The sequence below is a fragment of the Coccinella septempunctata genome, chromosome X, assembly GCF_907165205.1.
Source record: "Coccinella septempunctata chromosome X, icCocSept1.1, whole genome shotgun sequence".
Taxonomy (NCBI): domain Eukaryota; kingdom Metazoa; phylum Arthropoda; class Insecta; order Coleoptera; family Coccinellidae; genus Coccinella; species Coccinella septempunctata.
Window position 1 is genome coordinate 6,832,802 of NC_058198.1, and position 14,876 is coordinate 6,847,677.

Below are 14,876 nucleotides of genomic sequence, written 5' to 3' on the forward strand. Positions count from 1 at the left end.
CGTGTTTAGCTTGATATGTCATCACAGATACAGCGTAGCTTGTGAATTTCTCGGTATATAGTTACTCGTTGAAAGAGCAGACATAATAATTGTACAGAAGGTTCCCATTTTCTTTTCATTCAACGTCGTTGTCCTCGTATTTTTCATTGTGATTAAACACCCCAGTGAAAGGCATTCACAGCCATCAACTAGATTCCACTAAAACTTCTCGTCCGAAGACTCTTCCAAGAGTGATATCGAAATTAACATTTCCCATCTTATTCATACAAAAATTCTCCATGAAATTGGGAGAATGGGCTGAATAATTTCCACGTTATTTGAATTGAATTCAAAGCTCGAGTTCGGTGCTTCGGGAACTGCAAAATGATAGTCAAGAACACAACAAATACTCCGGCCTTTTTCAACAAAAATGCTCATTGAATCCCCTCATAATTCTTGAGGAATATCGTGCTATTTCATTTCCCTCCATTTCGAGACAGCTTGAAATGAAATGCCAACCAATTAAGACTATATGAACATGAATCGGTTTCGACCTGTTTCAGAGGAGACACATCAACATTCAGTGAAAAAACTCCTTCAAATTATGGACGATGAAATGAGTTGGAAATTGATCATTTTCAATTCAATGTGGTAATTTGAAGGCATTGCAGAAAATGGACGTTATTTTGTCAAACGTTGAATTATCACAAACTTTTATTATAAAATTTTCACTTGAGCAAATTATTTTTCGACACTGCAAAACATGCATGATCATCATTAAATCATAGAAGATTTGAACGTTATACATACTCCGGAAGAGATAACCTTTCGATCTTGAGGAAATTTTAACTGAACCCAACTTTCAGGATAATTACCGTAGATCTAAGTGTGATACATATTCTGAAGGAGCAATTCTTCTAGTAATAAATCTGAGAAGTTCATCCATCTCCGCGCAACCGTTCGGTCTTGAGAAATTCTCAAGTGAAAATTTCAACTTTGGAAAATGCCATTTTCGAGATGAAAATCTAAACAAAGGCTGATAGGCTTTCGCAATTGCTCACAATGGATTCAGCGTATTCGAAAACCTATATTTCCATACCAAAATTCCGAATATCTGGCGCAGTTTAGTAGAAATCAACTTTTTTCGTTTTTCCACTTTTCATTTTCGAGTTGACTTCGAAGAGCTCTCTGGAGTGCAATTCTCTATTGAATCATCAACTGTTTGGTTTTCTAGAATCTTCAAATCAAATTCTACGCACTCCATATCCGAGGACAGTAATAGAACATCCTGATTTTTAGACAGAGTAGCAAATAGGTCATTTTAGGGGGGTCTAACCCCTTGCTCATTTTTGACCCAAAGAATCGAGATTTTCGAAATCGAGTGTTTGTGCTAGGGTGGAAGCCTAGGCAACGCTGATTATATAACCGGAAATCCCAATTGGATCAGACGAATATAACAGGAGATATCGCAGATTGAAAATTGCAAATTTTTGAAAAATACCATTTCCAAGATGAAAATCTAAACGAACAGAGATAGGCTTTCGAAATTGCTCGCAATGGATTCAGCGTGTTCGAAAACCTATATTTATATACCAAACTCCCCAATATCTGACACTGTTCAGGAGAAAATAAGTTTTTTTGTTTTTACACTTTTCATTTTCGAGTTGACTTCGAAGAGCTCTCTGGAGTGCAATTCTCTATTGAATCATCAACTGTTTGGTTTTCTAGAATCTTCAAATCAAATTCTATGCACTCCATATCCGAGGACAGTAATAGAACACCCTGATTCTCAGGCAGAGTAGCAAATAGGTCATTTTAGGGGGGTCTAACCCCTTGCTCATTTTTGACCCAAAAAATCGAGATTTTCGAAATCGAGTTTTTGAGCTATGGTGGAAGCCTAGGCAACGCTGATTATATAACCGGAAATCCCGATTGGATCAGACGAATATAACAGGAGATATCGCAGATTGAATATTGCAAATTTTTGAAAAATGCCATTTCCAAGATGAAAATCTAAACGAACGGAGATAGGCTTTCGAAATTGCTTGGAATAGATTCAGCGTGTTTGAAAACCTATAATTTCATACCAAACTTCGCAATATATGACATTATTTAGGAGAAAATATTTTTTTTTGTTTTTCCACTTTTCATTTTCGAGTTGACTTCGAAGAGCTCTCTGGAGTGCAATTCTCTATTGAATCATCAACTGTTTGGTTTTCTAAAATCTTCAAATCAAATTCTATGCACTCCATATCCGAGGACAGTAATAGAACACCCGGATTTTCAGGCAGAGTAGCAAATAGGTCATTTTAGGGGGGTCTAACCCCTTGCTCATTTTTGACCCAAAAAATCGAGATTTTCGAAATCGAGTTTTTGTTCTAGGGTGGAAGCCTAGGCAACGCTGATTATATAACCGGAAATCCCAATTGGATCAGACGAATATAACAGGAGATATCGCAGATTGAAAATTGCAAATTTTTGAAAAATGTCATTTCCAAGATGAAAATCTAAACGAACGGAGATAGGCTTTCGAAATTGCTCGCAATGGATTCAGCGTGTTCGAAAACCTATATTTCCATACCAAACTTTCCAATATATGACACTATTTAGGAGAAAATAATTTTTTTTGTTTTTCCACTTTTCATTTTCGAGTTGACTTCGAAGAGCTCTCTGGAGTGCAATTCTCTATTGAATCATCAACTGTTTGGTTTTCTAGAATCTTCAAATCAAATTCTACGCACTCCATATCCGAGGACAGTAATAGAACATCCTGATTTTTAGACAGAGTAGCAAATAGGTCATTTTAGGGGGGTCTAACCCCTTGCTCATTTTTTACCCAAAAAATCGAGATTTTCGAAATCGAGTTTTTGTGCTAGGGTGGAAGCCTAGGCAACGCTGATTATATAACCGGAAATCCCAATTGGATCAGACGAATATAACAGGAGATATCGCAGATTGAAAATTGCAAATTTTCGAAAAATGCCATTTCCAAGATGAAAATCTAAAAGAACGGAGATAGGCTTTCGAAATTGCTTGCAATAGATTCAGCGTGTTCGAAAACCTATAATTTCATACCAAACTTTCCAATATATGACACTGTTTAGGAGAAAATATTTTTTTTTGTTTTTCCACTTTTCATTTTCGAGTTGACTTCGAAGAGCTCTCTGGAGTGCAATTCTCTATTGAATCATCAACTGTTTGGTTTTCTAGAATCTTCAAATCAAATTCTACGCACTCCATATCCGAGGACAGTAATAGAACATCCTGATTTTTAAACAGAGTAGCTAATAGGTCATTTTAGGGGGGTCTAACCCCTTGCTCATATTTGACCCAAAAAATCGAGAATTTCGAAATCGAGTTTTTGTGCTAGGGTGAAAGCCTAGGCAACGCTGATTATATAACCGGAAATCCCAATTGGATCAGACGAATATAACAGGAGATATCGCAGATTGAAAATTGCAAATTTTCGAAAAATGCCATTTCCAAGATGAAAATCTGAACGAACGGAGATAGGCTTTCGAAATTGCTTGCAATAGATTCAGCGTGTTCGAAAACCTATAATTTCATACCAAACTTTCCAATATATGACACTATTTAGGAGAAAATAATATTTTTTGTTTTTCCACTTTTCATTTTCGAGTTGACTTCGAAGAGCTCTCTGGAGTGCAATTCTCTATTGAATCATCAACTGTTTGGTTTTCTAGAATCTTCGAAACAAATTCTATGCACTCCATATCCGAGGACAGTAATAGAACACCCTGATTTTCAGACAGAGTAGCAAATAGGTCATTTTAGGGGGGTCTAACCCCTTGCTCATTTTTGACCCAAAAAATCGAGATTTTCGAAATCGAGTTTTTGTGCTAGGGTGGAAGCCGAGGCAACGCTGATTATATAACCGGAAATCCCAATTGGATCAGACGACTATAACAGGAGATATCGCAGATTGAAAATTGCAAATTTTTGAAAAATGCCATTTCCAAGATGAAAATCTAAACGAACGGAAATAGGCTTCCGAAATTGATCGCAATGGATTCAGCGTGTTCGAAAACCTATATTTATATACCAAACTTTCCAATATCCGACACTGTTTAGGAGAAAATATTTTTTTTTGTTTTTCCACTTTTCATTTTCGAGTTGACTTCGAAGAGCTCTCTGGAGTGCAATTCTCTAGAATATTCAAAACAAATTCTATGCCCTCCATATCCGAGGACAGTAATAGAACATCCTGATTTTTAGACAGAGTAGCAAATAGGTCTTTTTAGGGGGGTCTAACCCCTTGCTCATTTTTGTCCAAAAAAATCGAGATTTTCGAAAACGAGTTTTTGTGCTAGGGTGGAAGACTAGGCAACTCTGATTTTATTTTATTTTAAGTCTGGCTACATCGTGCGTACGTCCATGAAAAATTCATAATTCATCATTGAATATTGGGAATTACCTTATGAGCTGATTGTGAACCTGATAGTTTGGGATGACAAAAATTCGACTTTTTTCATCTCAAGATCCGTGAATTACATTCTCCCCAGACCCTCTCATGACTAAATACTGCGGCCCTACCGTTCCAAATATATGTTGCAGCATTTCTTCTTGCCATTTATTCGCGGTTTCATTTAATTCCGTATTGGACAATGCTGGAATTCGTAATACGGATATTTTACAGCGGCGAACTGAATGATTATATCCTCCGCTGAGAGATGTCAACTCGCCGTATGCTGTTTGGCTATCTAAATTAAATTTTCACGTGTTCCACGGGAAATTTCTCACTTTTACGAAAGGAACTATGTTTATTGGTGGTGGTTTTATGTCCGCCGAAGAAGTTTCACAAATCCACTCAGTTTGATGGCGCGACATTTCGATGAATTTAAGTAGATCAACATGGATACTACTTTGTGTACATATACACTACAGGAATATAGGTGAGATGACAATAAGGCTCATTTCCTACACCGAGTAAATCTCAAGCTGAATCTAGAAGTGAAGAGATTGGTCGAGAAAAATATTTATTAAGATATTAAGGAGGAGAATTCATGTCAAACGCAAGAAGAGTTTGCTCTAACATTAAGCATCAGTAATGAACTTGCAGAAAGAGCATCAAGGTTAACACCTGAGCCTTTGTGTGGGCTTGGAAAAGACCACTTTATGGCAACTGTTCAAGAATGGTCGTTGAACAGCAGAATAACCCTCTGGAGAAACACTCCTGGACTTATTGAGTCAAAGAAACTCGTGATGATTTCACTGACCTACTCCAGAAAGCTGCAGAAGCTGTCACGAGCTGAGCTTCAGGTGATGGTGGTGCCAAACCGAATATTAATGGAAAGAACTGCTACAAGTGGTATGAAAAGCTACCCCTTACAGAACGTTGTTTTGTTCCTGTCATGAAATGCCGCGGTATGTTCGCACGCTAGTAAATTCTTCGAAAAAAAAATCGAATCCCTTATGTTTGCTCAATAAACGACAGGATTCAACATTCGTGAAACAGTTTTCATCCAGAGTTCGAAGTGATTTTTTCGGTTGTGTTGCCTACTATCCGTTATTGCATTTTTATTTATCGTGTTGGACAAAAGGCGAGAATAAACAATTGTTTAAAGAGCACATATGAATATGGATGCGACGGAATGCACACGGCACAATAGCCTAGGGCAATGGGGCCACGCTAAGTAGACAATGCCGACTGATTATAAACATAACCATAAATACAAACGTAAGCGGACACAACTTCAATCATTTCCTGACGTATATGCTGTGCTCGTACGTTCGCCAGTCATGCATTTACGCTATATACCCTCCCCGGAATTTATGTATTACATTAAATAAATAAATACACGAAGGCCGCCAAAATTCTATCGGCATAGACCGCTGAAAATTGAATCCGAATTCACCGAAATTTTTTTACTGAAATATACTCTCTAAAATCGCTGATCTTAGTAAAAAACATTTGACATCTAGAGAGGACGTCCTTAGAAAGTTGAAAATTTGGATTTGAATCGATGAGTCAGTTGGTATCAAATACATCCCATACCGCTACTTACCAGAGTTATTTCAAAAGTTACAAGAGGGTGGTGTAGCTTCAGGAAGAACCTACTTGGTTTGCTGAAACAGAGTAGATAAGCACGAGCAGAATCAAAGGTACAAAGGCTTGACTGTGCCTGCATCACTGGAGCAATGAGTACGTGCCCAACTAGAGAACTTGAGGTCATCACAGATCCCACTCCTCTAGACCTAGAGATGGATAGGGTAGGATCCCCAAATGTTTGAATGTTGACCAAAGCGTGCAATTGTAGAAGCTTCGCTTTCGATCTGTGCTCGATTTGAAAACGATGTAGACTCCTTGAACCGAATTGTTACTATGGATGAGACTTGGATACATTTCTACGAGCCAGAAACAAAGCAACAATCGATGGAATGGCGACCCTCTGGTTCTCCAAGACCTAAGAAGTTTCGTATCAAAAAATCTGCTGGAAAAGTTCTTGCTTCAGTTTTTTGGTATTGCCATAGAGTAATCATGATCGATTTTTTGGATAAGGGAGTCCATGAAGCCATCCTAAGAATATCAAAGGAAGGTACAGATAATGAGACAATTAAAAGTCAGAGAGCCTGGTCCCTTTTGAATACTTACATCTGATCAGCAAACCTATCTGATGTGATGTTATGATTAAAAAAGTAAGCATCATATAGAACATTTCTACGAGCCAGAAACAAAGCAACAATCGATGGAATGGCGACACTCTGGTTCTCCAAGACCTAAGAAGTTTCGTATCCAAAAATCTGCTGGAAAAGTTGTTGCTTCAGTTTTTTGGGATTGCCATAGAGTAATCATGATTGATTTTTTGGATAAGGGAGCCCATGAAGCCATCCTAAGAATATCTAGGGAAGGTACGGATAATGAGACAATTAAAATTCAAAGAGCCTGGTCCCTTTTGAATAATTACATCTGATCAGCAAACCTATCTGATGTGATGTTATGATTAAAAAAGTAAGCATCATATAGAACATTTCTACGAGCCAGAAACAAAGCAACAATCGATGGAATGGCGACACTCTGGTTCTCCAAGACCTAAGAAGTTTCGTATCCAAAAATCTGCTGGAAAAGTTCTTGCTTCACTTTTTTGGGATTGTCATAGAGCAAACATGATTGATTTTTTGGATAAGGGAGCCCATGAAGCCATCCTAAGAATATCTATTGAAGGTACAGATAATGAGACAATTAAAAGTCAGAGAGCCTGGTCCCTTTTGAATACTTACATCTGATCAGCAAACCTATCTGATGTGATGTTATGATTAAAAAAGTGAGCATCATATAGAACATTTCTACGAGCCAGAAACAAAGCAACAATCGATGGAATGGCGACACTCTGGTTCTCCAAGACCTAAGAAGTTTCGTATCCAAAAATCTGCTGGAAAAGTTCTTGCTTCAGTTTTTTGGGATTGCCATAGAGTAATCATGATTGATTTTTTGGATAAGGGAGCCCATGAAGCCATCCTAAGAATATCTAGGGAAGGTACAGATAATGAGACAATTAAAATTCAGAGAGCCTTGTCCCTTTTGAATAATTACATCTGATCAGCAAACCTATCTGATGTGATGTTATGATTAAAAAAGTAAGCATCATATAGAACATTTCTACGAGCCAGAAACAAAGCAACAATCGATTGAATGGCGACACTCTGGTTCTCCAAGACCTAAGAAGTTTCGTATCCAAAAATCTGCTGGAAAAGTTTTTGCTTCAGTTTTTTGGGATTGCCATAGAGTAATCATGATTGATTTTTTGGATAAGGGAGCCCATGAAGCCATCCTAAGAATATCTAGGGAAGGTACAAATAATGAGACAATTAAAATGAGCCTGGTTCCTTTTGAATAATAACATCTGATCAGCAAACCTATCTGATGTGATGTTATGATTAAAAAAGTAAGCATCATATAGAACATTTCTACCAGCCAGAAACAAAGCAACAATCGATGGAATAGCGACACTCTGGTTCTCCAAGACCTAAGAAGTTTCGTGTCCAAAAATCTGGTTAAAAAGTTCTTGCTTCAGTTTTTTGGGATTGCCATAGAGCAAACATGATTGATTTTTTGGATAAGGGAGCCCATGAAGCCATCCTAAGAATATCTAGGGAAGGTACAGATAATGAGACAATTAAAATTCAGAGAGCCTGGTCTCTTTTGAATAATTACATCTGATCAGCAAACCTATCTGATGTGATGTTATGATCAAAAGAGTAAGCATCATATAGAACAAGCTGATGTTTTCCTTATAGAACATGTTAACTTTAGATTTGAGCTATTCCAACACGGAGAATGAATGAAGTCATGCCTCAAAATGGATCTGAAAACAAAATTCGATTACCTGAAAATTACCTAATTTTTTCCGTATCACGGAAAAAACATGTGTAGGTGTTCCATCGAGAGATGCTTCATTTTTCCTGCTGGGTAATCGACGCTCTCAAAGTATTATGCCCACTTTCATCTTCTTCTTGTATGAATATGTAAAACTGTTGATTTGAATTTCGAGCACGGGAGCAAAATACTGAAGTGGTTTTTTGACTGGAGTCTAGATGCAAATTTTGGTCCTCTCAAATCCATTAATAAACGCATAAATATTCTAGAAGTCCAACTTCCCTGGTCATTTCGCAGTGCCGTTAAAATACCTCATGTATCTCTATATTTAATGTTACGTTGTAAATTATATCGGCTAGCGGTATTTAAAATGTACCAAGGGAAGGGAACATACTCAATTTCAGAAAGATGATTCCCAGGAGGGTGCAGCGAGGTGAATGCTTCGTTTTCTCTGAATGAGTTAGATTTCTAACCTTAAGGCCTCACGTAGAAGAAAAAGAAGAGATCCTGTCTGTTTTTTGGTTTCTTACTGACGCCCTGTATACAAAATCTATGTTTGACAAAGTAGAAACAACTTGGAATATAATAATTGCTGTCACTTGAGCGCTTACTCAATAATTTATGACCGCGAAGTGTTTCGATGTAATGGATTCCTCAAACTTTCAGTAAAAACATTCGAATTGAACAGCGCAAGGGACAAAGCTCCAAGTGGTATAATTCTAAAAGGCTTAAGGTTCCCCCGACGAAACGAATTTCATCTATACATTCGCGATGTCGCTAAGTAAATATACTGTGCAAAGTTTGAAATTGAAAGTCATCTTACGAACGAATATTAGTAGATTTTATCCCGGATTCGGAACTGAAGAGATGGGAATTCACAGGTCACTGCCGAATAGGAATGGATTCAATTATAATGCCACATTAATTCCATTTTATAATCGTTGTACACTCAAACCACCGGGCTAGACGTATGGAATTAGATTCGAAATAATATCCTCGTGGACGGGGAAGAAAATTCCTCATCAACATTAAGTGCCAGGCGACTCTCTTTGTTGAGATATAAATTTTTAGCGTGCGGGATCGTTTTGAATTCGCAGAAAGTACCCTTAAAATGTGCCCTGATAGAATTTTGGGATTAGGTGATATCGGATGATGACTCCCCATTTTCTGAGCTCCAACACTTCATGTCATTTTGTGCACTTAAGAAACGGAAAAGGAATAGTAGCATCAGAATCAGAAAAACAGCACACCGAACCTATTTTCATATTGATACATTCTGACTTGTCAGTAGAGAAGCACAAACACCTCTTATTGGTCCGAAACCCTTTTGTGGTATTGGAAAATGCACCTACAAGAAGAAGTCCAAAAATTTCCTTGGGAATTTTAACACTGCAAGATCTGCGGAATATCTGGATCTTAAAAAGAATATACTACACCTCCTTGCTGCCTAAGGAATCACTTATTGAAAATGGATCTAGCAAAACCTGACGAGTGTAGATTTTGTGAGGAGAAGGATGAACTCTAGTCTAGATTACCTGGTGTCTCGCCATTCCTAGGTAATACAAAGATGCTTTGGACGAGAATCTTGCATGAGCGAGGTGGTAACACCTCACTGAAACCAGATATTAGAGTTCAATATAATATATACTCAAAAGAATCAAATTAAGCTTAGCTACATGAGAGTGTAAGAATGGCCTGCTTGCCAGCACAAAAAATGAACCCATGATCAAGAAACACAAAAATTAGGCTGGGAAAAATATTTAATATACCAGTCCAAGTGATAAAAGATAAGACGTCAGTCCTAGTGAGTCCGCCAGAAAGCCTTCAAACACATATCAGCCTGAAGAATGAATATCTGGAACAGGTCGAGCAATTCATATACTTGGGAAGCTTCATAAATACTAGGGCTAACCTAGACACAGAAATAGGCATCACGGGCATTCTGGAAGCTAAAGGTCGGAGTGTTTCAAAATCACGACCTCAATCTGACGACCAAGACAGCTGTTCACAAAGCAGTCGTCCTCCCAACGCTTCTTCACGAAAGCGAAAGCTTGACGCCCAACAGGCGACATATTAGACAGCTTGAACAAACGCAACAACGTCATCTAAGACAAATGATGCACATCAGATGGTTCCACAAAGTTTCGAATGCAGAAGTCTCGCAGTGCGGGAGTTGTATAACAATTGAGACTCAAGTAACGAGGGCCCGACTCAGATGGAGCGGCCACATTCTGAGGATGCAAGACACAAGTCTCCCCAAAATAGCTCTGTATGGTGAATTCACATAGGAAGCTCGGAAACCAGGAGGCCAGTATAAGTGGTTTAAGGATACACTACATCAATCCCTAAAATCAGGTAATGCCAATCATAACTGGGAACAACTAGCGTTGGACAGGTCACAGTGGAGGTTTTTGGTGCACAGTTACAATGGAGACTCGAGAATAATACAGCTGCGGCCAGATCTGGTTGGTGACTATCCATGCCGGGAGTGTGGAAGGATCTGTAAGTCACGGTTGGGTCTCTTCAGTCACAGGAGGGCACACAGTCGCAATTAGCCCTAAGGAATTATAAGTCTGTTGATTTTTGATGTCTTTTTGTAGATTTTTTCCCGGTAACAGAATACAGCAACCTTCACGAAATATCTTCACTGACAACAATTGCTCCAATAAAACTGTAGCTTCATCATGTGACACGCTGTGGTAAGAAGAGTTACATAGTAGGGAAAAGAAATCAAGAGGCAAAGTTTAAAAAAGCGAACTTCAGTGCTGTAAATGAATTGACTGAGACGAGAGGTTCTCATACAAAACCCATAATACAAGCCCTTCAACTTGTCCTTCAGCTCTCTGGGTTTGAGATTTGTATTCTGTAGGATCAAAACAGGGTTGAACCTAGACAGAACAACAAACACTTCATCGATTGAATAAATCCTCTGACATTTTCGTTGGAATTTAATTGAATGAATGAAACAACCCTTTGCATCGCCATCGAACTGCATCCAGAATGACCATGTTGAAGGTGCATTTATTTCGGACACAACTTGGATCGATATAGACATGACTGTGGGCCAGATTATCAAACGGGATTGTTGACAGGAATATTGAAAGATCTATTGATGGTTTGGCAGATTTGCTATCATGCAACATTGAGTGATATACTGCGGATAGAGTAATCAATAACAGATTTCATTGTCCGTAGAGCAATTCACATCGGAAGCATATAGCTATTATTCGAAATGATCGAACTTTGAACGATCTTATTGTCTTTTAAAGGTTTTATTCATCAGGTGGTAAAAAACAATTTTTCTACAGTTTTACTCTCGTCTTTTATGAACATGAAAAATTTGTCGATATTTTAAACTTCAAACAGAAGCATTTGCTCAGTGACATTTCAATGGATTTTGAGAGAATTGTGATTATGAGCTTACCCAACAAGGCTAGTTCGATAAAAGCTTACGGAATTTCAATCTGGCCTTTCTAGAATCTTAATTCGTCGAAATGCATTAGTTTCCAGCAGCTCTACTAGAAGGATTAGCCCTTTGAAGAAAAAAACGATAGCATAGGAAGCATTCTACGTTCGTTATATCGTGAGATGAATTTTCCTCACTTGGTGAGCATTATTTGTCTACGAATGTTGACGAGAATGTCCATCAGTCCTTTTGTTTGTCGACCTGCCAAATGAGTTCGGAAATACCGATACATAAAATATGTAGCCTTCGGATGGCCGAGCTTAAATCATGCGGTTCATACGGACCTCTCTTGAGATGATGTAACCCACCATCAAGGGGTGGCCCAGAACAGAATAATTGCCGCAACATCATTTTGATACCACTTCCGACATCTATCCGTTGCTTATTTCCGCTGTATTGTGGTTTGCGAGTAGGTAGTGCGGCTGACATTGTTGACGAATGTGCAACCCTCTATGTTTCAGTTCACCCCCTGATCCAGGTCCCCAACCAGTTGGTGGGCGCCCCTATCAACACGGACGTCACCCTTCAGTGTCAAGTGGAGGCCTCACCCAAGGCCATTAACTACTGGACAAGAGACACAGGTTCGTGAATTTCATACATGCGAATGAATTTGTCAAAGTTACATTTTTTTCAATTGGCCCGTGATATATGACGCATCCCTCACGTTAACGCATCTATTCTATTCAATTGGGGTGGTTGAAAAATCGTTCGTGGTCTCGTCAAATATCCAGGCTGTATCTTTTGGAATTTGTATTTTTTCTCCTGGAATAATTCATAAATATTCAGACTAGACAAAAATAAGATATATAAAAGACAAGGATTTGCTCATTTTCTGGAGGAACTCAAAAAAAAGGTTATCATTTGAAAGGATAAACTTATCGTTGTCATATGAATACCATGAGTATTCATATGACAACAAATGCTATTTAGTTGACGAATAAAGAATAATGAAGAACATCATTTCAATAAAAAAATAAACATAACTTGAACAAAATCAACAAAAATGGAAATTTTGGAACTTTTACTGCTGTAATTATTAAACTTTCCATTTCAAACTGACAATAATATGAATATTTACCAGTTCAAACTGACACATTTGCCAGTTGAAAGTGATAACTCTATATAATTGTCTTGCAATTAGGTATAATTGCCAGTTCAACTGACAAATTTTATATTTTTTTGCATGTTCGCTCAACGCTTTCGTAGTTTAGTTTAGTGCTTAAATAATGTGATGAATGTTCTTCTAAATCGGTATTGCAGGAGAAATGATCATCACCAACGATAAATATCACATGACCGAAATATCCAACGCCTACTACAGCGTCCAGATGAAACTGGTGATCCGAAGATTCCACAAGTCCGATCTGGGAGGATACAAATGCATCTCGAAGAATTCAATCGGAGATGCTGAAGGAAACATTCGTCTCTATGGTGAGTCAACAGCCACTTACTTTTTGATTTACAACCCCGAAACTATGAGAGGTTTATAGGTATCCTGCGGGGAGGGAGACAAGGAAGAGCAATAAAATGGAACCGAGTGTATCCTATAAACTGCTGGAATTCAGGAACAACTTTTTCGTGTTCCATGCATACTAGTCGATGGGTGATCGGTAGTAGTTACCCCTCGAGGCTGATCGAAGTGTTCTTCTGAATTTCCTACCGATCAAATCTGCAATGAAATATTTCCAGCCTGATTTTCTCAATGGCCTTTCTCATTCGCCATTTCTATAGACGGCTTTCTCTCTGGTATTAAAAGCTGGAGCAGTGAAATTTTTGTTAGTCCATCCTGTATAATCTGTATTTTTATATTGATGTACTCGATGTTATCGAAGTTTCATGACAGATTGTTCTGATCTTTACAGAAATGGAACTACAGGAGAAGCTGGATTTCAGCGATGATAGCCCTGAGGAGGAGCTCGATGAAAACAGCGACAATCGTTCCTATAACGGCTTCCAAGGCCCACTGACAGAGTCTGAGGATATAAGCTTGGAGCCCAGCGTGAATTCCGGATGTCTAACAATAAAGCCTGTATACTTCCTATTGTTAGTGTTCTTTGTGATGATATGACTCCTAACAGTGTACAAAAGTGCGTGAACGAAGTGACATGTGAAATGTGCCAAATTCTCTTACTCATGCTTAGCTATCAAACGCTCAGTGTCGCCACACGAAGGTATTTAGGTTCAAAAATATTATAACCGAAATTGGGGGTCGCTAGGTGCCAGTCTTTATTCACAAATTCCAATGAGTATTTTCTTCATCGATTGTTACTGTTCAAATGAATTCTATTGGGGTGGATGGAAATTTTTGACGGGGACTGTTTTGAGCTTACTGAAAACTTCAGTGGTAACTCATGGATTTGGTGATTGTTGAACGAACAATTGTAAATGCTTGTGTACAGTTAAGAGGTATAATAGATATAAGGATATGGTGTAAAATTATCGAAATTGGATGTCGCTATCCATATGTTCATTTAATCATGGTACTTTGATGGTCAAGCCATCTGAAATTTTGTTATTTTTTTGTTGCAGGTCGGTGAGTGGAAAATTGTGGATGTTTCTTATTGATTTTATCTACTGAATTCTGCAAGATTATACTTCACGGGAATCAGTCTTTCCCTATTTATGGAAAAATCGAAATTTAGCCTCGAAAATGTTGTTTTTATGAACATATTTCGTTTTTCATGTAGATACTGCAGAATGCTAAAAATGTTTTTATTTATTCTCCAAAAAGAAAACATATGTACATGTACAACTCATCAATCGCTAAAAAAAATAAGGAACATCCACACTTTCTCCTTGGGGTAATAAATAGAAAAATTATTATGTAGATCTCCCATCATGATTGCAGCATATCATATGTGTATAAAAATACCAGAAATATTTTGTGGGCTGTTTCATATAATATTCAATTAATCAAAGGTCAATGGTGACCTCAAGAATAGAAACACAATTATTAAATAAATGTAGTTGATGATGATAATGTTCTGTTGATTATATTTCATCTTCTTGTTGCATAAAAATATTTATATCATGCTGAATAGAATGTTGAAAACTTTATCGTATTTCTTTTTCCCCACATATATTTCAAATCATCAT

At 37.8% G+C, this 14,876-nt stretch overlaps 1 protein-coding gene across 2 annotated transcripts in view; it reads left to right on the forward strand.

Moving 5' to 3' along the window:
* The window catches only part of LOC123321544 (lachesin-like), a 94,348-nt gene extending 79,974 nt beyond the window's left edge, over window positions 1–14,374 (forward strand). For both annotated transcript variants that reach the window (XM_044909206.1, XM_044909207.1), the window contains exons 6-8: window positions 12,242–12,361; window positions 13,041–13,211; window positions 13,643–14,374. In XM_044909206.1, coding sequence (XP_044765141.1) covers window positions 12,242–12,361; window positions 13,041–13,211; window positions 13,643–13,848 — 497 coding nt within the window. In that variant the 3' untranslated portion in view covers window positions 13,849–14,374. The remainder of the gene's footprint in view (window positions 1–12,241; window positions 12,362–13,040; window positions 13,212–13,642) is intronic.
* The last annotated feature ends 502 nt before the right edge of the window (window positions 14,375–14,876 follow it).